The following is a 24860-nucleotide window of genomic DNA, read 5'->3' as shown; positions in this document are numbered from 1 at the left end:
TGAACGCATCTGAATGTTGTGCATAGCTTTTATACTTCCTATCTGGCCGTTATCAGGTCGGAGGTAACTGCGGGTTTTCCTAGTGTAGAGTCAATAGAATACAGGTATAGGTACCTATTGTTTTCTATTAGCTCGGTGTTATCAGACCATCTTCGACTTCTAGAAATTAATTATGGAATTCAATAGGTATCTTAGAACTTAAATAATTATTGGGTTAAGTGCGATACAAATCCAATCCTTCCTAATTTTATAAATGTGGCCGTGTTATATTGTTTGGATATTAGTATAATTTGAACATCTATTACTCAATCATGCAATAAAAGTTTAAAAATACAGCACACTGAGAGTTATACAAATTTTACCACCCAGTGAAACACCATTTTTTTTCACCACACCAACTCGAGAAACTACTAACTGTAAATCATCAAACTAATCATACCAAATCAAATCCCAATGAACGTAAATACATATAAATATAAATATTTATCATTCAAAATCGTCATTTACTAGACAGTTCTCCCAGCCTGTGTCCCAGCTAACAACTCAAAATTTGCATCAAATTAGTTTGACACTCTTGTGGATAAAATCCAACTCTCCCATCAGTTTTTGAACAATCAAGAGAACCTTTACGAGCTTCTGCGGTGAAAATAACCTTAACTACTTTCAAAATAAAATTGTTAAAAACCTCATAAAGAAGTTTACATTTACAATACGGGAAGGCTGAAACTACTTTAATAAAAAAAGGCATTTAACCGATTTGCAAGACCGAAGTGATCCCATAACAAAGTTTTGTACGGAGCTCTAAAAATACACTAAAGATTCTAATCCCATCTTGATGTTTACTTAAACTGAGATATTGTGATTAGAAAGTAGGTTCTCATAACAATAACAGAATTTACCCAACGGAAAACTATACGCTCTAAACTGTTGACTTTTCTCTAGGAAAATCCAAGGTTGCCTATGTATCGAGTCCTGATAACGAGTAGATATGAGGTATAAAAGCGATGGCCAACCTTCAGTTGCATCGAAGACATTGAAGTACTCTATAAAACGTGAACATGGCGATATTGAAACACGCTACGCGTTTACTAGTGCTGGTAAATTGTTTTCTTAAATAATTTGTTCGGTTTATTAACGTAATATTGTTGTCATTCACCGCAATAAATAGAATCTGATCAACGTTTATTTGTTCTGTACGCTGAGTCTGGCACCTAATTTGACTTATTTAATTGGTATTTCTTGACACAGCCCTTATAATATTATAAGGGTATATATACCCAATATATACCTATTAATATCGATGTTTCTTTCAGTTGGCCATCCTCAGCTTAGTACTGGGTCAAACGGCTCAAGGAGGACCTCATATATCGCAGGGAGGTTCCCATGAATCCCAAGGAGGCGCACACGAAGATCAGGGTAGGGTTAAGAGACAGGCCGAACAAGATGGCGACGAAGACTCAGGAGTTGTGAGCTGGACTACCTGCGATCAAACTACGACGCCGAAATATTCTTGCCAAGACTGCAACACTCGTCTACTCTGTCTACCGATTGGTGGAAAAGTGATCGCTTGTCCTAGTGTGAACAGGCCCTACTGCAACAATGGTCGCTGTTCCGCTATTCCTAGCGCAGGCTGTGCTTAAGCTGTGTTTGTAATGTTTCCAACTGTAGGGCTAGATATATTCGTTAATGCGTTTATACCGAGTCAGTGTCCACTGGAGCCATTCAAAGCCGAAGTTTTAGTTTACCTATACAATATAGGCATAATTTGCAAACAACTAAATAGGTATCTTAGCAGTGATATATAAAATGTCATTCAATAGAACTTGCTAACTATGTAAACAAACCACCATACTAAAATTGACACTGAATGTCAATTTACTAGTAAGTTTTGTTTACATAGTTAGCAAGTTCTATTGGATGACACTTTAGGTACGAATATTTGTCTTGCTTTTTAGGGTTCCGTATCCAAAGGGTAAAAAACGGGACCCTATTACTAAGACTTCGCTGTCCGACCGTCCGTCCGTCCGTCCGTCTGTCACCAGGCTGTATCTCATGAACCGCGATAGCTAGACAGTTGAAATTTTCACAAATGATGTATCTCCGTTGCCGCTATAACAACAAATACTAAGAATAAAATAAAATAAATATTTTTAGGGGGGCTCCCATACAAAAAACATGATTTTTTTGCTTTATTTTTTGTTGATGGTGCGGAACCCTCCGTGCGCGAGTTCGACTCGCACTTGGCCGGTTTTTCTAATGTATAGTAGTTGGACAGCTTAAGTATATGACTGCATAATATAGCTTATGTTTTATTTAACGTTATACTGTAGGTATTTGATTTATTCATGTAATATTTATAAAATATAATAAAAAAGGTTATTCAACAAATATTGATTTTAATTATTTTAATTACCGAATATTCATCATACCTACATAACCAGGTATTCTCACGCCTAACAAAACAAGTCGCGCGACTATACCTACTTACATTTGGAGCCGTGCCAATTGCGGCAAGACGTGCTAGACGTCTAAGATATTGGAAATAAAACAACACAAAGACGTCAAACCGGATCCCCATTTTCCACTCGACAATTTCCCCCAGCAAGCCAGCGCTGCGTGATTTTCAGTGGATCGAAATCAAAACTAAAGGATGAAGGGGTATACACAAATTGTTGTTTCCTATGTGTTCAAAGAGTATCTTTAAATTGTGTAAACCGTACCTACTTATCGTATATCAACAATTTTCCTCGCATGAGACACTGAAACGACAATGGAAAGAATCCAATTAAGGCCGTTGTTACATTTGCAAGAGTCAGATATTGCGCAGTAATGGGAATTCTTCTCCGGCGTTATACGGCTCTGACAGTTAGACCCGTGTCAGGCAGGACGAGGATGTTAGGTGCTAAGTGTCTCTTGCCCTAAAGTATTTGAACAATGCACGCAGGGTGGCCGTCGGTTCTGTCAGATACAGTAAGGATCAACGAGTGGATACATTTTTCAGTCATCGTGATTATTAATCATAGGTACTAAAATATATTTTACGTATTTACATAGCAGGTATTTGTTGATAGCTCGATGTTTTGAATTTGAAACCTTGGAATTTTATTGATAAAGTAACTCCGTATGATTTATCTCATCTCGTGGCAAGCCCATTTGATGCATAATATATACCTACATATATCCATATATTGTATATGGTATGAGTGTAAAATATCTCACTAGATAATACAGATCAACCATAGATAGATTATGATCTTGTGACGATTGCGTAATCGTCATAAGATAGCAGTTCCGTACCTAATATTATTTTTGAACTCAGAAGCAAAATTATTAAATCAACAGAATAAATAAAATTAATAAAGTAAGCGTGGAGTACGAAATTAACACCTCATTGGGTCAAACGTCAATAGACATCAGACTTCAGTCGGGTAATTTGGTTTACACGTCACTTCCCGTCGGCGAACGGGAGATTATAGGCTTGTTCTAGGCACTCAACGATACGAACTACCTCTACATGAATCAAACATTCCGAAATCCAAAGAACATTTTATGGATATGGACCTTCTTTCGCCAGGGAACCATACGAATAATAGGACAAAAACTCGGAAATCGGACTCTCCGGAGCAAAATATAAACGCTAGGATAAAAAGAGAGGCCAGAAAAAAACATGCGTAGCGTATCTGATAATGATAACATATTTTAAAAGAAGAATTGTATTTTTATAATGATTTATATTAATATATTTACTTAAATAAACAATCACACGATCAGACCCTAATAAACGTCGGTGACTGTCTCAACATCCGCCTCAACATCTGCGCAGTCCGCACTGGGTTCTTTAACACATTTTCCGGCAACACAGTAAGGTGACCATCCGAAGCAGTTCCTCAAGATGCCCCCTTTAGGCGTGCAGTAGTAGGTGCTGTAGCAATCGTTACATGTGGGACCATTAATATATGTTCCGTACTCAAATTCGCACTGCACCCATTGTGGAATCCACGGCATAATTGGAGGCACGCCCACGGAAACATCAACGACGCGCTGCGAGTTAACCATCGCTATTATGGTAATCTGAAATTATTAAAGATTCAAAGATTTAAAGATTCAAGGATTTAATGATTAAATAACATTATGATATATTATTCTGGCAAATCGAGTCACTGTATTAAGACTGATTTCAAGAGGCGTAATAGGTTATTGAATGTCTGGTTAACGTCATTATTGACACTGACAGATCAAATCCATAAAAGATACAGATCGAAACATATCCTGGTTTTACAATCAGAATACGCATCCAAACCCTTAAAATCTTTAAATTATAAGCCAGTACGAGTAAAATATATTATGTACATAAATACGATAGGTATTAACGTAATTAGTGCATGCCCTCTACTTAATAATTTAATTCTTTAATTTGTAGGATACAAAAATACATATTTTCAATCATGCCGCAAACAAAATTTATATAAACTACCTAATTTAAGTCGAACCAAAAAAGAAATATAACGTACCACAAAAAGACTAAGTTTGATGAGTGCGGCCATGGTCAATCCTTCACTATTGCAACACTCGAGCACTCGCCTGATTTTAAGTCGCTTGATACGAAACTAACTTATATATATATTGAATGAGACAAATCTATATCTTCTTTTATCAACTGATACCAAATGCTGTCAATCTGTAAAACAATCTAAGAGAACATAGGCATTCATATGATATTTTCGCAGTGAATCATTATTCATATCAAACGGATATGTATATACTTGGTCAACCAGGCGGCGTATCATGGTCGCATTTTTATCACTTGTCATGCTATGCGTCACTTTCGCACTTACTTATTTGTTAGAACGTGACAGCCATGGTGACAAATGATAAAGAGCCGGCCATAATAGCCCTACAGATCTTGACAGTAGAAAAAGGCGGCAAATTTGAAAAATGTCGGTTATTCCCACTAGTTACCACCAAGTTTTTACCAGTGATAACTACTGGGAAATTTTTTTCCCACCTTTTACCACTGGTAACTACTGGGAAAAATTATTCGCAGTAGTTACCACCAACTCGGTTTAGTGGTAACTACTGGGAATTTGGGAATTTTTATTCCCAGTAGTTACCACCAACATTTTGTTAGAGTTAAATACTAATAAAAACAGTATAAATAGTATAGTATAAATATCGAATGATTTAATAAATAATTGTTAGTCGATTAGTGTTTTAGTAAACTGCCTTAAAAGTGACCAAAAATATTGAAACAGTTTAACCGGTACTAGTACAAAAATTATAATATATGTAAGAATAAATTGAATAATCCGTTTAGATTATTTTTCAAGTGATTTTATTAGGTAATTCAAACTCACTCTGTATTTATACTCTTACTATTTATACTGTTTTTACTAGTATTTAACTCTAACGAAATTTTGGTGGTAACTACTGGGAATAATTTTTCCCAGTAGTTACCAGTGATAAAAGATGGGAAAATAATTCCCAGTAGTTACCACTATGCACTAGTAACAACTTGGTGGTAACTAGTGGGAATAACCCAAAAATGTAGGCGCGAAGGGATATCGTCCCATAGAAAATTTGAATTTTGCGCCTTTTTTTATTGACAAGATTTGGTTGACCAGCTATATTATAAAAACTTTTTACAAAAAAAATAATACCGACTTCAAAAAGGATGAAATAAAATATTATCATTTTTGAAGTCTATGCGTTACCAACTGATTTGTTTGAAGTCGATGCCAAGCCAAATTTTGAAGCATACCATGATTTTGGTGCGATTCAATAAGGATGTAGGTACGTTGGATTGCCTTTTTTACACTTTTCGCCTTATTACAAAGGAGTAAGGTGTAAAACCGTAAACATATCTTTGACGTCGACTGTACCTAAGAACACACCTCAGAACACACGATCAAACCTTCTTGGCGCAGTCCGTACCATGTTTGTCGGCACATTAGTGTAAATCCAATGCATTTTTTTGCCGTCGTATTTTTTAAAGAGCATTTCTTCGATATTAATCTTTCGTGAGACTTTCGAAAAAACATACAGGGTGTGAGAAAAAGGTAATTTTTGACAAACTTTTTCAGCTCAAAAGCTTGTATGGAACCAAAAAAAAATTCCGGCTAGAAAAGCCACAAATCGAGGAAAACTTTTCCCATACAATTTGTATGAAAATGAAATATTTCTTTTTCACATGCTATTTTTGTATGCCAATCGATTCCATTCCTATCCAGTATCAGTAGTTTCTTTGGGGTCAACTTAGGGTAACGTGCTAAAAAGCCACAAATTAAAGAAAACTTTATCCATACATTTACTATGGAGAAAACGTGAAATTTAATTCACATTTTTCTACCTGGCCAATCAGTCCTGTTACATTTAAGGACCATAATTCTGTATGAAGACCTTACTGTAGGACTGATGGGCGAGATAGAAAATAGTGAATAAAATTTTCACATTTTCTCCATAGTAAATAGTGTTGAGTCGCTCACTCGTGAGGCACCTCATTTGTACCACTCATTTTGGTAATTTGTCGGAGTACTTCGTACCGCAAAAATGTCTTACTTCACTCCTCTATTCATTTTACTTGATTCTAAAATTATCTTTCTCCTAAAAGTTCTATTCTTAACCTCCAGAATTGCACTCCAATTAAATGTTACTATTTATTTATTTATAAAGGAAGTGATGAATACATAAATATGTATATACATTAAATATTTTTGTCGCCGTTGGAATTAATGGAATAGTCGACGCTGAAAATATGCTAGTACCTCACCTCATTTGAAGTAAGACATTGTAACACCTCATTTTAGAAAATGAGGTACTCATACAAACTCATTTTAAATTGATGTCCTACCCATCACTAATAGTAAATGTATGGAAAAAGTTTTTATTAATTTGTGGCTTTTTAGTACATTACCGTAAGTTGATCCCTAGGAAACTATTGATACTGAATAAAAGTTTTCATTTTCATACAAATTGAGACACTGAAACGACACTGGAAAGAATCTAATTAAGGCCGTTGTTACATTTGCAAGAGTCAGATATTGCGCAGTAATGGGAATTCTTCTCCGGCATGTACGGCTCTGACAGTTAGACCCGTGTCAGGCAGGACGAGGATGTTAGGTGCTCTAAGTGTCTCGTGTCCTAAAGTATTTGAACAATACACGCAGGGTGGCCGTCAGGGTTGACTGTCAGATACAATAAGGATCAACGAGTGGATAAATTTTTCAGACATCGTGATTATTAATCATAGGTACTAAAATATTTTTTACGTATTGACATAGAAGATATTTGTTGATGTCTCGATGTTTTGAATTTGAAACCTTGGAATGTTATTGATAAAGTAACTAAAGTCTATTTTTTTATTCGGTAGACTGAAATGACAGTTAATAGTATGAACATGAAATGTCATTTCATACTATTAACTGTCATTTCAGTCTACCGAATAAAAAAATAGACTTTACGTATGATTTATCTCATCTCGTGGCAAGCCCATTTGATGCATAATATATACCTACATATATCCATATATTGTATATGAGTATAAAATATCTCACTAGATAATACCGATCAACCATAGATAGATTATGATCTTATGACGATTGCGTAATCGTCATAAGATAGCAGTTACGTACCTAATATTATTTTTTAACTCAGAAGCAAAATTATTTAATCAACAAAATAAATAAAATTAATAAAGTAAGCGTGGCACGTACGAAACCTAACATCAGCACTACCTCTACACTCCATAATCAGCACCTCATTGGGTCAAACGTCAATAGACATCAGACTTCAGTCGGGTAAATTGGTTTTCACGTCACTTCCCGTCGGCGAACGGGAGATTCTAGGCACTCAACGCAAACTACAAACTACCTCTACATAAATCAAAGGTTTCCGAAATCACAAGAACGTTTAATGTAGATGGACCTTCTTTTGATTCTTTAGAATACGCCGGGGAACCATACGAATAATAGGACAAAAACTCGAAAATCGGACTCTCCGGAGCAAAATATAAACGCTAGTATATAAAAGAGAGGCCAGGAAAAACATGCGGAGTGTATCTGATAACATATTTTAAAAGAAGAATTTTATTTTTATAATGATTTATATTAATATATTTACATTATTTGATTATAGGTAGGTATATATCCAAATAAACAAAGACACGATCAGACCCTAATAAACGTCGGTGACTGTCTCAACATCCGCCTCAACATCCGCGCAGTCCGCACTGGGTTCTTCAACACATTTTCCGGCAACACAGTAAGGTGTCAATCCGAAGCAGTTCTTCAAGATGCCCCCTTTACGCGTGCAGTAGTAGGTGCTGTAGCAATCGTTACATGTGGGACCATTTATATATGTTCCGTACTCGAATTTACACTGCACCCATTGTGGAATCCACGGCAAATTTGGAGGCAGACCCACGGGAACATCGACAACGCGCTGCGAGTTAACCATCGCGATTATGGTAATCTGAAATTGTTAAAGATTCAAAGATTTAAAGATTCAATGATTTAAAGATTAAACAACATTATGATATGGCAAATCGTGTCACTGTATTAAGACTGATTTCAAGAGGCGTTCAGATTGTAAAAGGTTGTTGAATTTCTGGTTGAGGTTTTTACGTTAGTGACGTGTGAAACGTCAGAACAGTTGACACTGACAGATCATATCCATAACAAATCCAGGTCGAAAACATATCCTGTTATTACAATCAGAATATGCATCCAATACATTTAAATCTTTAAATTATAAGCAAGTAGGAGTATATTATATATCGATAAATAAGATAATATGTACCTATCTTTACGTGACCCTCTACTTAATAATTTATTTAATATTATTATACACATTTAGAATCATTACAATCATATAAACCACCTAATTTAAGTAGAGCCAAAAAACAACGTACCACAAAAAGACTAAGTTTGATGAGAGCGGCCATGGTCAATCCTTCACTATTGCAACACTCGCCTGATTTTAAGTCGCTTGATACGAAACTAACTTATATATATTGAATGAGACAAATCTATATCTTCTTTTATCAATTGATACCAAATGCTGACAAGCTGTAAAACAATCTAAGAAAACATAGATATTCATATGAAATTTTCGGAGTGAATCATTATTCATATCAAACGGATAGGTATATTAAAACATGACAATGATCGTACGAGAGGCTACTGAAGCTGGATATCAGTTTGATTTGACACAAAACCTATCGGGTATAAGTGGATGACTAGAGGTGGTTTTTTTTTGTTTTGAAGTAATGACTAATAGTGGGTTTTTTTAAAGTGGATGATTTGTTGTAGGTTTGAGTGGAGGAGTGGTGGCAGACTTCTTTGCTTGCACACTTGTTTATATGTAGGTACAGTTTAGTATCTTGTACGTCACATCCAAGGCAATCGGGGTTTTGAAAGCAGAAACTAAATAAAGAAGAAAATACGTACGTAAGTAGGTACGTGTAAAGTGATTTCGGTGTTTTCTAGAGTAACTCGAGCATTTGAAGAATAAGTAAATTAAATAAGTAGGTATAAGAAATTATGATAGGTAATTAAAATTCAATTAGTTAGATTAAAAATTTAGGAGGAACCCAATAAGGAACGTATTTTTTTTTGCAATTCACCCATAAAATAAATCACATATCAAAAATATAGGTAATAATAAAAACCGGTCAATGGAAAGTCCCTCTTTAATTAAAAAAAAACTAGTCACGCTTGGATAGTTTTAAGTAACTATAGGTATTTTTTTTAATAGCTAAGATTAAATTAACAACAGATATCCAGCATTCAATTGACTTGTGAGTTTGTTAATAGTGAAAACAAATTTTAGATATTGGATATTATTATTTGGGCACCTGAATCAACAACAACGCAACGTACCAAAACTGGAGATCAAAACTTCAACCATACTCAGTAATAACATTTGTTTTACGTAGATTTTTTCCAATAATCCTTCGCATTTAATTAAATTTTCTTTGCATTTAAACAATTGATAACGGCATTTAATTGTAAAGACTCCCTCGCCTGTCCCTAATTGTATAAGATTCCATTGTCAACAAACACGACTCACGATTCGTATGTTATCATTGTTCGGAGGAATGTATTCGAGCGACATAACGCGCAAAATGAAAGCATTTCTGTACTAACTTGTTTACAGGAAGACGAGTATAGCACTGTTTGCTCTAGGCTCATGTCCGCATAGGGCTGACAGTCAGAACACCGTAAATGACTTAATGTTTAAACGAGATAACTGTAGGTATACTTGCTACTAAATAGGTAGCCACGCAACACGATGTTTTTGTTATTCAAAACGTTGAATATTTCCTAATTTTTGTACTAAAATAAAACTAATATTACGAATGAAGGAAGAACAAAAAAATACCTACAACTACATTTTACAATATGTACAATATTCTTAACGGGCCTTTTCAGAAAAAGTATACTTACTTATTTTTCGAAATCATAGAAAGTTTAAGGTTACATATTTAGCTCTACGGCTCCGCTCGCAACTCCGACCGCGTAAAAGTCGCTAAATAAGTACTTTAAATTTAAATCCTATTTCTACCCATCGGTTTCCTATATGTAGAGCTCTAAGACATTTCAGTCTGTCAGTTATGTACAAAACTTAACTATTTTATATACGCTTAAGCATAGACGAATAATATGTACAACTTATTGTGTTTGTTTAAATCGTTTCAATTCACCTGTTATCCCGAAAGGAGATCAAAGGTTCTATGAATTGGTGCCGTTTTTAGCCTAGTTGAAGAGGGAAATGCGAGCAACGCTAAATTATAACTATGTAGGTATACCTACCAGTGGCGGCGCGTCAAACATATCCATAGGCAAGCCGGGGCTAATTTGGCTTACATATTTCCTTTACAACTCTGCTCCAACGTCCAAAAACAGGCAAGCCGGTGGGAGTCAGCTTTCATGGACGCGCCTGGATCTACTTACATCAGAATTCAATGAATATTTAATAAAGGTAACCAATTTCCATTCCGAAAACAAATCAATAAGTGAATGTCGAAAATGTATCACTGATCTGTTTACTCTCATGATAATTTTGATTGGAAATATGTCTCGTGTAAATTATGGCCAATAACCTTGTCTGTTATTTGTACAAACCGACCGTTCAGTAAGCCCTTTTATTTGCACCAGAATTTATCAAAACCGAAATTATTAATTTTCTCGTTAGCGTCAACTGTGTTTTTGAAATGAAATGGTAATTAAAGAGAAAACTCCATTAATTCTAATCCTACGCTAGACCGACATCCCTACATATTAATTAGCATAACTCCTTTATATCGAAACTGTATATAATGTAGAGCTGCTCAAAAACAGCCACAGTGGAGTAATTGGCAAGGAATAAGTAGATATCTGTATCAAGTCCAAGGCACCGAACGGAAAATCATGTTGAAAATTCCACTATTTGTACTGGTCACGATTGTGGTAAGTTTCGTTTGAATAATAAGGAATCTTACCGAGGTTTTCAGATCGCCTCTTCATCCCAGATTAAATTATCTTGCAACAGTACCTACCTACCTAAAATTTTGCAATTACAGGAAGAAAATATGATCATCCTATCATAAGTATATTTTGTATTAATCTAGCGTAACACATTTTAGGTACCGTTATTATTGTAGATATACCTAAATTATAGAAGGTATACGATATAAATGATATAATCAAACTACACCGATAAAGATAAGGTTAATTTCTAGGATAGAATAAAAACCCTTAAAATAATTTTTTTACTAGCAGATACGTCTGCGAGCGATATTCCAAATTTTATATTAAAGGAAAAAATGGATGTCCTGCCGGAAGCGTAACTTTTTCAATTTTTTCCTTTAATATAAAATTGAAAACCCTTAAAATCCTTGTTTTTCATCACACCTATAGTGTAATAAACATTATTTATAAAATATGTACCTACTTATACATATATATTAGGTATAATATTTTCAGGCTACCCTCAACCTTTCTCTAGCACAGAGTCAAAACGATTCCAGCTCCAGTGGCCAGCATAGTTTCTTCGGCATACCCATTCCACATTTCCCAATACCTCAATTCCAAATGCCCTCTTTCCAATTCCCCCCATTCCAATTCCCAGGTATCAGAGAACAAGAAGCCGGGGGGCCACCCGCTGACGCTGCCGATTCATCTGCAGACCATGTTTCCTCGGAACAACATGAACAAGATCATCAGGACAGATTTTTCTTCCACCTTTTCCGTCCGGCTTCGACATTAGTGTCTTGTAACTATACCACGCAGGCAAGTTATTTGTCTCAAATTTCTAGACGTAACGTTAGTAGATTCTGCTAATTCGCTAAAGTCTATTTTTTTATTCTGTAGACTGAAATGACAGTTAATAGTATGAACATGAAATGTCATTTCATACTATTAACTGTCATTTCAGTCTACCGAATAAAAAAATAGACTTTACGTGCACGACTGGCGCTGCCCTCATTTTGTCGGACTTTCTACGTTAAATCTTATGGAGTAAAATTAGTTCAAGCGGCTGCCGCTAGTACTAATATCAGACATTCCATAAGATTACCTGTGTTTGTGACAATCAGCGCCACTTCCCCCTCCACCGACTTCGCACATTGCCAATACTCACAAAAGGTCCGTTAGTATAAGCCACGTATAAGCATATATAAGACTAGCTTTTGCCCGCGGCTTCGCACGCCCCTAAAGGGGGAATTTTGAAAAATCCTTTCTTAGTGGACCCCTAGACCTTATAAGGAACCTAATTGCCACATTTGGACTTTCTAGTCCCAGCGGTTTGGGCTGTGCGTTGATTTAAGTCAGTCAGTCAGGTCTTTCACGTTTATATATATAGATTACCCGACTAGTAGAAGGTCGCCTCCGAAACTGATGAGGACAAATAATAAAATGTCAAGAATAGACGTCCTAGGGTACGTGTTACTGCCTGCGTCCAAAGGGTTAAAAAAAAACAAAATAGCTGGTTAAAGGAAATCTTGTTAGAGCCAATTAGTTTTTCAATGTTATCACCATTTCCCACATTTATTTTTTAAACGTTGGAGTATTATTTCACCCCGCAGGCCGGCGCCCGTTGCACCAGCTGCACCACCGCATTGACCTGCGGCTCCGCTAACGTCGGCCGTCTTCAGGCCTGCCGCGGCTTCTTCCCCTACTGCAACCTCGGCCGGTGCTCTTTCTTCCCTGGAGAACTTTGTACCAACTCCACTGGTTAAATCAGGTACAGTACCTATCTATCCCTACTAATATTATAAATTTACTCTATCCCCCTTAGCGCCACCTTGCACCATCCCCCGGGGTTAACCGGTTAAACCTGGACCATGATTATCAGTACCATTTTGACACTGGGTTTAACGGGTTAACCTCGGGTTAGTGGGATGTTGCAAGTGGCCCTTATTCATAAAACTTTACGAGCCTGAATTAGTTAAATTATGTTTATCTTTTCTTACAAATACATAAGTCAAAATGTCAGATAAAGACAAGCGATTCAAAGCTAATTTCAGGCTTGTAATGCGTTTATGAATAACGCCATTCACATGTTGACATGTTTTTACCCGGGGATATAATTAAATATAATGAAATTGTTATTATCAGTTAAATTGAACGCGATATAAGCGTAATAGACTTTAAATAAGTAAGAAATTGATCAACACATTTTTTTTTTCAGAACCTGGTACTGAACCTGATCATCGATTAAAAATTTCAACGACATTTCGTAAATGTAATTAGAATTAATAAGGAGTAAATTATTTAAATAAATTGGCTAAATAATTACTACTTGATTTTCTTTTCAATTATAATTTTTTCAAGGTATTTTAAAAAGGATTATGTTTATAATGAAATAATACAACATCTTGGCACGGTTGTCTATATTTATTTACAATAAACACGACAGTAAAATTGAATACTTATTATAAATCCATTTTAAAAATATTAGTGATACAGTTACTCATACCTACTATTTAGGAGAAAGTACTACCCTACAGTAGAATATTATGATTTTAAAAGTTATTATCGTTCTTATGGTCACATTTGTCCGCATTATTGTCAAAAATTTTAGCCAAGAAGTGTTACAAGAACATGGAAATGTTTACATAGTAAATATTATTGAAGATTTTCAATAGGTACTGAAATCACGCGAAGAAATCATTTCTCTTATCACAGGCTTCATTTTTACTAATAAAGAAAAGAAAAGTTACGTCGTATATAAGTATTAATTCCTTTCTTTTAAGCATTTGTCTTAATAACAACGGTAACGTATCTTACGTCTTTAGTCGTAGAACATTTTCAATTAATTCCAAATCTCTTATTTAAATTATAAAAAGCAAAATATGTTATATATTTATTTGTCAAACACAGCTAGTCTAGTATTAGTCTCACTAACAAAAATAAGACATTAAACTACCAAGGATATGTTGGTTTTAAATCGTTTTACAATCTTGATATCGATTAGCGGTAAGAGATCATAAAGCTTTTGAATTAACATTGTTAATACTTAATAACAACTGCAAGAAGACACCAGACAGTAAATAGTACCTTACAGCTATGATTTTTATTTATGAAACTACGTATTTGTTATATTGTCAAGACTATCATGTTTTTTACGTTTTTTATAAATTCTTGTATTGTGATTGACAACATAAACTTATTTGATTAGCTAAACTATATCTGTCACAGGTAAAACTGGCCAAAGTCGTTTTGTAAAAATGTCCGATATATCCTAAGTATCACTAGTCTATTTAAAACTTATATGTACTCATTCTTAATTAGTTCATTGTCACAACAACATTTAACATCAATATATTATAGTATATCATTTAGATTAAATTTATTGTCTATACTATATCCGGTATCCTTGGTTCCTGCGATGTATAAAAACTATGAAGCAGTGGTAATAATAATACAAACAAATCTGGAAACATTATTTTAGTTATAAAAGGATTGGAAACGCAACATTTTATTGTTAAACAACAGAAGCTAAATTCCGCTAAGAGACCTTACAGGAAAGAAAGTAATTTATTCATCATCTAGTATAATATAATTGATCTTACTGGTTCCCATCAATTAATTGAGTCCATTGGTACAATATTGGATGGAAAAGGTACCTTTAGTTGTTTTAGGTTTTCCAGCTTGAGCATGAGGCGCGTCTGCCCTAACGGATATTTTCAACCATCTACACTACACAACGGAAAGAATACTAGGGTCGATTTGATCGTAACATGCCGTAGTATGTATTGTGCAGACGGCGAAATCCTCAAACATATATCTAAAACCCGTGACATGGCATACGTCACACGTACGCAGTACAATCAAGGGTCAAAGTATCGATGTGACCAATTTACCAAAAATACGTTTACTCAACCTTCATTTTATGACAATAAGGTCGTGTATTCTTATTTTAGCTGTAGCCACATCTTTACCCTTAACATGCTACGCCTATTTAGATATAATATCCGTAGTTTAGTCAGGCTTTAAACGAATTATCGCGCGCCGCCGCCGCTCAGCCGACAGTTACATGGCTACTGATTCTTGCGTCGGCCCGGCAGACTGCTGTTGGGGTAGTTCTTCCTCAGGAGAATATTATCGACGGCCGGCAGCAACAGGTATCGCTTGCCCGAGTTGTGATAGGGAAGTTTATGCGACCTAAAGTAATAAAACTTGGGGGCTTCTTTGGTGTTCATTTGCCACCGGTTCTTAGCGAAGGAATCTAGGGAGTTAGGGAGCGATGGCAAAGGGCCGGACACATCGTTGGGCACATCGTTGTCTAGTGGTCGGTGGAGGAGGCGGCCGGTCGGGTGCGTGTGAGCAAGTACTGGCGGCGGCGGTACGTCGGCGTCGTCTGTATCGACTGGCTCAGCTTCGGCACTAGGGATATATTGCCTGTAAATACACAATTCACTCAATTATCTGTCACTTCCACCTGAAAAATAGATAAAGAATATTACTGGGAAAACGAAAATATTTTTTCCAAAATTTGCATTATACTACCAACTGGGGTTTGCAATCCGGATCCGAAATGTATGAAATTATCCGGATCTGGATCCGGATCCGCGGATATTCCCATACATTTCGGATCCGTCGTGCAAACCCTACTACCAACTATAAAGCTAAAATTATAAAGATAGGAAAGTACTTAAAGATTATATTTTTTAAAGTTGAACAAGAATTGAAGCTCCGCAACCGCGTGTGGCTTTTGATAATTATGCATTAATAAAATAATTTTGAATTAGCCTAAAATAGCGGCCTAACCCTAACAGTACACTGATATTAACATTTTAATGACATACTTACCTAATTCCGAAATTCTCGTCAGAGGAATGCTTCCTGAAAAATAATATTGGTTAAGTAATCATATCATGACTTGGTAAAAGAATCAACAGTAAAATATGTATTCATGTAAAAAGTACCATCGGTCAGTTGTCGATAAGGACGATTTCAAATAGCATCTTTATGGCAGTAGCGCATATTCCAACCGACACACAGGTACACTTTGCTTGAAAACGACACAAATTTGCAGTCCTACTAAACATTTATTGTAACACTCGTACCTACAGGTAAATTTACGAAAGCTGGCACGAATTAAATTAATTAAGCTAATTATTTATTAACTATAATTAAGACGTCTACGATTAAGTGAGAATGTCAAGTTGTAAATTCACATATAAAACACAAAATAGTAAACTTCATTCAATCAGTCCAAACATTTAAATATGTCGGGTGTACGTCGGTACTACTTTTTTTTTGGCATAATTACATTTTGCATATTTTTCTACCTGAAACGGTGAATTTAGTGACGTTACTAACGTTACTATCAAAAATGTAATCGAAAAGACAATTATCGTATACATTATAATAAGGGCAATTAATAATAAAGCGAGCCAATAATAAACCCATTCAGTGTCAGCTTTAGTAAATCGACCAGTAAAGTCTCTATGTAGAACAGTTTCCTACCGCCATGCCAGTCTAGTTTTGCATTTCCCGCTATGAATGCCACTAATTATTAGATTTATTAGCGACAGTGACAGCCGACGCTCTAATGACGTCAACAATCATGCGACATTCATTTAACTTTACTATCTCGCTGCGCTAACACTATTTACCTATTTGCCAGGATCTAACTCACTCATTTCTTGTAAACATAAATTTTCCTAAACATATCAACAAACGCTATTTCACGATATTTTGGGGCAGCTCGAGACTTCGAAAACATTATGACGTGACCACCATAACATGATTTTCCATATACAGAAATCTTAAATTTTGTATTGTTTTCGTTGCAATGTCAGTATGTAAAGTAAGTATAATAGCCAATAAATATTAATTAAAATGAAATGAGAGTTAACAAAACAAAAAAACCTTTTTAAATTACGTACCTATATCAATTACCTAGTGTAAGTAAATTAGGTAACCCAAAACATAACAATACGAAATTTACGATGTCTGACCATGTTTTTTCGTTTTTCGAAAAGGTGACAATATTACAAACTGTACAGAGTCGTCGCGAACTGCCTTTAAAAAATCGTTATTTTCTTTCACCACTTATTACACATTTATCATGCCTCTATCATCATCCTTAAAACTAAGCGCCTATCCTATTTGAAGCGTCAAAGCGATAAAACTGTCCTAAATAACTACTGGATCAAATTGACAATGACACACACTAGTAACATCGACGGCTATTATTAGATCCGAACTCCACAAGACCTGTACAATTCCTTACTAGGCCATAGCAGCCTAGCGCGGCCAGACCTACTATAGCGACCGCCTGAAAACCTAAATGACGGTAGCAAGCCTAACCGGGCCAGTGACCCAATGTGCCGCTTTGCAAAATTATCACGCACATCGTCATCATCATCTGTAACAGACGTAATGAAGGCACACAAAATTACATCTCTATAAATTCACAGATTATTTCTTATGCTTCGTCTAATACACACTTACCTACGGATCGTTTGTCTTCATTTTCTGTGTCTTCGGAGTCATGAATATCATTCCTATCAATGACATCAGGGAGAGAAAGTATGTACCTTTTAGTCCTGGTACTTTGGTCTCCAATGGTGGGCCTATACATTCCCAATACCGGCAAACCAACGGCCCCTCGTTTAAAATACCAATTGTCATCCATTTCAGAAGGATTTCCATACCCAGCGTAGCCATTCTCATCGAGATTTTCATATTCACTTTGAGGCATGGGACCACCCCGCTTGTAAACTTGTGACAGGGGAGGGAACATGTCCGGATTTACGATTTGTTGCCAGTCGTATATTTCGTTAGCGTCGATGTCAGAGGGTGGCTCTACAGGGTTCTGATAAAAGGGGAAATAATATTCATCGCCACCAGGCACGTCCTTTTTGTGCAGGTGTATCATCCCATTGCGAGCCAAGGCGGCTACATTACGCTTATCGGCTTGCTGGCTGTATTGAGCTCTGCCGCTTCCGCGATAACCACCATCTCTGGCTAGCGCCTGGATGTTCCGTTTCATGGCTGAGTAGCTCCGCAATCGGGCTATTGAAGCCAGGTTTCGTTTCTCATGGGACTCTCCATCGTCATCATCTTGCTTGTCGGCCTCATCGTACGGTGCTCTAAAAGTGGGAAGCATTCCATTTTTGGCTAAAGTCGAAATGCTTCTTTTAAAAGTAGCCGCGGAGCCTCCTCTTAAATAACCCGCTCTAGCCAGAGCGGCTATATTTCTTCTGGGAAATGTGGGCCACTGATTTGGAGCTGGCAAAGCGGGCATGCTCACCACCTAACAAATTAAACGTGTAACATTTAAGTAACTTGTATTTCATGTAATTATCACAATAATTTTTAATTTTACCTGTTCAATGTAAGAAGAGAAGGCCAAAAGCACCGCGGCAACCAGTAATAGGCAACCGCGATGTCTTGCTGTACTCATCCCACGAAATTCCCTCATCTGATTGCGTTAAAAAACACAAATAAATTAAAACATGGTAATTCATCGTATTTATATACATTATGCTAATTTACATTTAAGACTTTAATGGACTAACGCATATAGTTACACTAAATCGTTTTCATTTCGTTACTTTAATTTTACATGGAAAACTGACTACCTAATTCAACAACCATTCCTAGCTTTAATGTATTAATTTCTTCATATTCAAACCACTTGATCTCTAAATAAGTCTTATATGACTCATTTCTAAATCGTACTATGTTATATTAAAGTTAGATTGAATAGTTAGTAATATTAATATAAATATATAAATAAAGTCTTCTCCGACGTTTATTGAATACGTAGAAATCCTAGTGAGCAGTAAATAATAAAGCATTATGGTCGTACGGGGGATAATAACCTGTCAAAGCGTAGAAAACGGGGAAATTCAATTACGCCAACCTGTAAGCCCTCTGAGACTCAAGCTGAAAAACATCTTTCGTTTTTCTGTACGATTATATGATTTAAGAATACAAACTACCGTATTTCACAATTTTTATCAAAGGCCAAAAGGTGTAACCTCCACACCTAACCAAACCATCTGTAGGTATAGACCACAGACAAGACCAGGCGATTCAACGGAGCCACGCCGTTTGGTCGCCTAAATAGTGTTTAGTTTTTTTAAGTTTATATAAAATGCATATATACGTTAGTCTGTAAGGTATTTGCAATATGGGCCTTGTTGCCTGATTTAAAATGTTAAATAAATAAAATAAATAAATAGGTAATCGTTATTCGTTAAAAGTTGCGTGTGTATTTAACAAATCTGTACTATGACATTAAGTATATATTTATTACGTTATCAGGATCACAGTTGAGATGTACTAAATGTACTTTGTCTGCGTGGAATGTAGGCTCGTCCCTCAATCCAACTCGTCCATCCATTGGTTACTTTCTAGCATCTTCAACAATGTTCTACTGACCTTGCTTACGTTCCGAAGCAAGAGTGAGTGGAGAGGAGACCCTAAGTACGCATCCTAGTAAAAGCATGAATTAGTGCGAAAAGCGCAAAAAAAGTCCTGGATTTGGATGTTCTTTAATTTCTCTGGGTACATTAATTATTTTTCTATATTGTATACCTAGGCATAATATAGCCTCGCCGGTATAAATTTATAGATATAGGCTTTGTTCTTAGATGATATACTTTCAGATACAGGGTGTTTGGTACATCGTGTGCCAAATTAAAACGGCAGATAGGCTGAGTCATTTGCATTCTTCTCATGCCTATAAAAAAAATTGCCCACGGTTTTTCTCACTGTAATTTACATTTGAAATTTACGAAAAACTGGTGTAGAGCTGAAAAAGAAAACGTGCGCAATTTTTTTTCTAGGCATGAGAAGATAGCAAATTATTCAACCTATCTGCCATTTTAATTTGGCAAACGATGTACCAAACTTCAAGTTGATATGTTGCAAGTCACTGTAATCTTAAGATAAAGCTACAATCGATGGCCTTTTCCATCTTTATTATACCTACTTATCATTGATAATCTCAAATATCTGGGTGACCGAGCTTCGCTCGGAAAACATAAAAAAACTCGTAAATGCGCGTTTTCCCAGAGATAAGACCTAGCTAGATCGATTTTTCGCCCCCAAAAACCCCCATATAGCAAATTTCATCGAAATCGTTAGAGCCGTTTCCGAGATCCCCGAAATATATATATATAAACAAGAATTGCTCGTTTAAAGGTATTAGATTAGATAGATTAGATAATATGAAGTTTGACCCTAATAACTTTGAAACATCTAATATTTTAAAATGTCACTAATTATATTATAGATAGGTATACTACTATATTTATACTAAATAGTGGCTTTGTAAGCTGTACCCCGTGAGTTCCTTATGCGACATTTTGATAAATTTAGAAATACAGAATTGACAAAAATTCCATTTTGCCCACAGAAATGCGACATGTAGAGGAGAACAGCCGCCGGTCGGACCTATATAAGTACGAAATCATTTCTTGCTCATCAAACCAACTCAACATCAAAACAACATCGGAATTACAGAAATACTCTATCAACTGAATTAGATACCAGGGGGTTATTCATAAATTACGTCATTTCAAATTAGGGAGGGGGGGTCTGGACATCGGATGATGGTAGCATAACGTAGGAGGAAACGGGGTTATTCGAAGCATGATTTTTGGATGATTTTAGGGGGGGGTCAAAAATCGTCAAAAATAGATGACGTAATTTATGGACAGCCCCCAGGAAGTGGTTTATATTTATTTAAGTTACAAGATTTGAAGCACACATATTTAAATATATTAAATACGCAGTGAAACTAAATAAAAGTGTGTAAAACTTTCCCTTCGTTGTCCTTCTTCGTCACTCGGATAAAAATATAAAATAAATTACAGATTTATTAACAACACCCGGGTTGAGAGGCAAATGAAATTAAAATTGCGTAAAAATTGCAGATACTTTTACGGCTGTCTAAATAATATTTAATTGGACTCAGGATCAAGCGGTTACCAGGTGTTTACTCAGGCCTATCAATTTCGGTTTTATTTATCCAGGTTACCCTGATTATACTTTGGGCATGAAGAAATTTTCCTAAAAAGGGCTTCATTTTATTACTGCCGAATTCGACTATTTCATATTAGTGGGGTTTTAAAGTTGCGTCCTTCTTTTACATGTATACGGGGTTGGGGGCTTTGGGGCCCGCGAGAACAAGATTATCTAACTGTACCTACATACCTACAATTCATATTAAATGAATGTATTTTTTATTTTAGCGGAACAATAGCAGCCGGGCTAGCACATGCTTGGCGCGACAGTATCTCGCGGCGAGATAGACTACCCGTCCCTCTTTTGTTAACATATTTAGAAAAAGACGGGTTGTCTATCTCGCCGCGAGATACTGTCGCGCCAATCATGTGCTAGGGGTGCAGAGCTTCCTTTTTGTCTTCATCGAGAACAATAATTAAAGCTCGTTAACTGCAGATTTTGTCCACTTAGAAGTTTGTACCGATCGCCTACAAATAATTCAAAATCGTCTCCAAATTAGACTATTTAAAAATACATAATTTATTGTTTCAACTCAACGAGATTACTTAGACACTACATTATAAAAAAACCTGCGAACAGATGTGCCCGTGCACTATCCATACACAATTTTAATACCTGAATTTTAAGCCCAAAGCCAAGCCATTTCTATTATGAATAACAAAGTAGAATTTAAAGCCTGTTTTACATTTGTGCGTAAACCTCTGGGTGTTATCTGGTAGTCCTTAGCATCCAGCGGGCAATTATACCCACAAATCACCAGTAAATGTTCCTTGAGGCTTTTAGGGTTTAGGGTGCGCTGTTAAATTGGACATAAAAAAAGATTTCATTTCCGACGGTTAGGCAACAAGGCCGATATTTGCACATGAATTAAGTTTATACATAGAGTTGTGGCCTGAAACATATGTATAAGATTGGTGAAAGAGTATCAGATGGACTAACCCCGAATAGGGATTAAAAGCTAAGTGATTGATTGATTGACTGATTTTAAATATAGGTAAGCATCATTTGATTGAATTAGTTAGTTACAGGTAACATATTTCTTTATAACTACACACCGGTAACTCGTGGCATTTAGGTAGCACTTAAAAGATTAGTTTAATTCCTTTTTTTAGTGGTTTCTTTTTCTCGACTCGTATAGGAAGAACATTGTCACATCACTAGTCTGTTAGAAACTGTCAAGTGCGTAAGCATCATTTGATTGAATTAGTTAGTTACAGGTAATATATTTCTTTATAATTACACATCGGTAACTCGTGGCATTTAGGTAGCACTTAAAATATTAGTTTAATTAATTCCTTTCTTTAGTGGTTTCTTTTCTCGACTCGTATAGAAAGAACATTGTCACATCACTAGTCTGTTAGAAACTACTAAGTGCCACGAGTTACCGATGTGTGCTCATCCCTAAGTGCTACCTAAATGCCACGAGTTACCGATGTGTATTTATAACACTTTAAACTCTCGCGATATATTTTCATTGTTTTTACCTCAAATTATATATTTGGCGATATATTTCATTGTTTTTAAGAACATTGTTTCGAATCTTGAACGATAAATTTGTACCACTACCCGCTGTCAGATTAAGCTTGAATTTGGGGTAGTTAATCCCATAGTAGGTAGGTACCTATATATACAAATACTGAACTACATATTATGATGATGCAGTTCGAAGTGGGCAAGGAAATACGAGTAATATGGATTTTAGCTATCTATAGATTATAACTACCTATATAATTTAATAAAATAGGTAATTTACGTTCGTAGTAACATGTGTAAGTTAGTAAAAAATATTCTAGAAAGATGGGATTCAACAGAAATTTATTATCAACACCGCCTATGGCTAATAGGCGTTTTTCAAAACAATATAATAAGTAAAGACAGTAAACAAGTCAGTAAAAAAAAACTAACTTTTAATGAGCAAAGCATTGTTTGTTTAAAATATTTCATGAGATCGTGACTCTCATGAGCACACAAACTCAAAGTAACTCATTTACAACTTACGACTTAACTCCAAAGAAACCGTTATTGCTAATAAGTAATAACCTCAAGTCGTAAAACTTTTGTATTTAGAAGTTAAATAAACTAAATACTCACATTAAATAACTCAAATCCTCCGCCACTGCACTTTGTAAAACTTCTGGAAAGTTATCTTGCGTTTCCCGCCCGTTTCCAGGCGCGCCAGATAAGGACTCCGGGAATGAATGGTGGCGAGTTGGACGCGCCAAAGCTTTTATACCAGAATAAGTCACTCGCGCACGCGCTTTGCTCGGAGGAGGACCAACCTATGCACTGCTAATAATTGATGGGTTTTTAAGGTCAAAGAGTTATTTCAGATGCAGGAAAAGCAGTTCTTTTTATTGTTTTATTTTAAAATTTAATTCAAGCAACAAGGCCCATATTACATATACCTTATAGACTAACATACTCGTACATATAATTTTATAAACTAAGTAATACCTACTTACTATAACTTTATACTTTAGTTATAATGTGAGTGAATGATACCGGAACAGTCAATTCCTACTTGATAAAACTACTGGAGCTCATAAACATTAAACAAATAAACGTTACACAAAAAACTGTTGTCTTTTTTCTGTTTTTAACTCGAAGTATAACTTATTTAAAACATAACACTTTTGGGAAAAAATGTGAAGGAAAAAAAAAATTATCTTAGAATATGTACCTTCTTAGAATAAATCTTTGCTAACTCTAAACATAAGGCGCTCATTATAATAATCCTGAAACTAGCCCGTGCGTTGTCGACTGTTTTATCGGCTTTTAACTAGAATATTATGTTCATCTGGTACAGTGCAAATCGATAAACCATTTTTTTTGGAATGTAGTCCTAATTTTCTTAGCTTCTTTAGAACAAAATCTTTAGATATTATCTATGTACAATATGTACATAGTATAAGGTAGGTACTATGTTATCACCTATCAGTATCACTGTCTCCGGCACCATAAAATTTTGTTACCTCACTACAAAATGTTTTATAAGACCAAGCCTTATACCAAGTTTTATAAGTTCAGCATTTAGAATTCAAAACCATAAAACGGAGGCTAACTATGTTCTATGCATCTATCCTTACTTATACGTCTGAGCTGTATAGTAACGGCACCAGTCATGGGACATTTAAGAGCAAATTTGGAGTATTTGTGATATTTCCCTGATACATGTAAAAGTTCTACCGCTTAGCGTGTTAAAAGATGAATATCCTATCCTTCTTTCATGTTTCAGGCGTGTTGTATCAAAGATACTGCAATTAGTTTCCACATAATTAATAAATTAAAAGTATGTTTTTTTTCTCCAGTCATGGACACCAAAGCTCCAATAATGGAACCCCGGTAATGGACGTGGATCCAGTAATGGGCCCCCTATAATGGACATACCCTATC

General features: G+C 35.7%; 3 protein-coding genes and 1 long non-coding RNA gene across 5 annotated transcripts; 2 read left to right on the top strand and 2 right to left on the bottom strand.

Annotated features, from left to right (window-relative positions):
* The first annotated feature begins 972 nt into the window (after positions 1–972).
* Positions 973–1769, top strand: LOC134653831 (uncharacterized). Its single transcript, XM_063509194.1, has 2 exons — positions 973–1097; positions 1314–1769. The coding sequence occupies exons 1-2, from the start codon at positions 1059–1061 to the stop codon at positions 1638–1640; spliced, it is 366 nt and encodes a 121-aa protein (XP_063365264.1). The 5' UTR covers positions 973–1058; the 3' UTR covers positions 1641–1769.
* A 1989-nt stretch (positions 1770–3758) lies between these two features.
* LOC134653830 (uncharacterized) lies at positions 3759–4549 on the bottom strand. Its single transcript, XM_063509193.1, has 2 exons — positions 4512–4549; positions 3759–4071 (listed from the first exon to the last, which is right to left on the bottom strand). The coding sequence occupies exons 1-2, from the start codon at positions 4542–4544 to the stop codon at positions 3775–3777; spliced, it is 330 nt and encodes a 109-aa protein (XP_063365263.1). The 5' UTR covers positions 4545–4549; the 3' UTR covers positions 3759–3774.
* Positions 4550–13053: 8504 nt separating this feature from the next.
* On the top strand, positions 13054–13792 carry LOC134654102 (uncharacterized). The gene is made up of 2 exons (XR_010097306.1): positions 13054–13218; positions 13666–13792. It is a non-coding gene; the product is annotated as an uncharacterized LOC134654102 (long non-coding RNA).
* A 1628-nt stretch (positions 13793–15420) lies between these two features.
* LOC134654093 (neuropeptide-like precursor 1) lies at positions 15421–23786 on the bottom strand. Of its 2 annotated transcripts, XM_063509518.1 has the most exons (6): positions 23559–23786; positions 18817–18912; positions 17940–18744; positions 17703–17853; positions 16290–16322; positions 15421–15878 (listed from the first exon to the last, which is right to left on the bottom strand). In XM_063509518.1, exons 2-6 carry the CDS (start codon positions 18910–18912, stop codon positions 15518–15520), a joined length of 1446 nt encoding a protein of 481 aa, XP_063365588.1. In that variant the 5' UTR covers positions 23559–23786; the 3' UTR covers positions 15421–15517. The 2 variants fall into 2 exon arrangements, with proteins under 2 accessions (XP_063365588.1, XP_063365587.1); XM_063509517.1 differs by lacking the exon at positions 17703–17853 and having other exon boundaries at positions 15626–15878; positions 23559–23751.
* Between the last annotated feature and the right edge of the window lie 1074 nt (positions 23787–24860).

Source organism: Cydia amplana, chromosome 14 (genome assembly GCF_948474715.1).
Source record: "Cydia amplana chromosome 14, ilCydAmpl1.1, whole genome shotgun sequence".
NCBI classification, from domain to species: Eukaryota; Metazoa; Arthropoda; class Insecta; order Lepidoptera; family Tortricidae; genus Cydia; species Cydia amplana.
The sequence above is the reverse complement of the archived record's forward strand: the minus strand, read 5'-3'. Positions and strand labels throughout refer to the sequence as shown.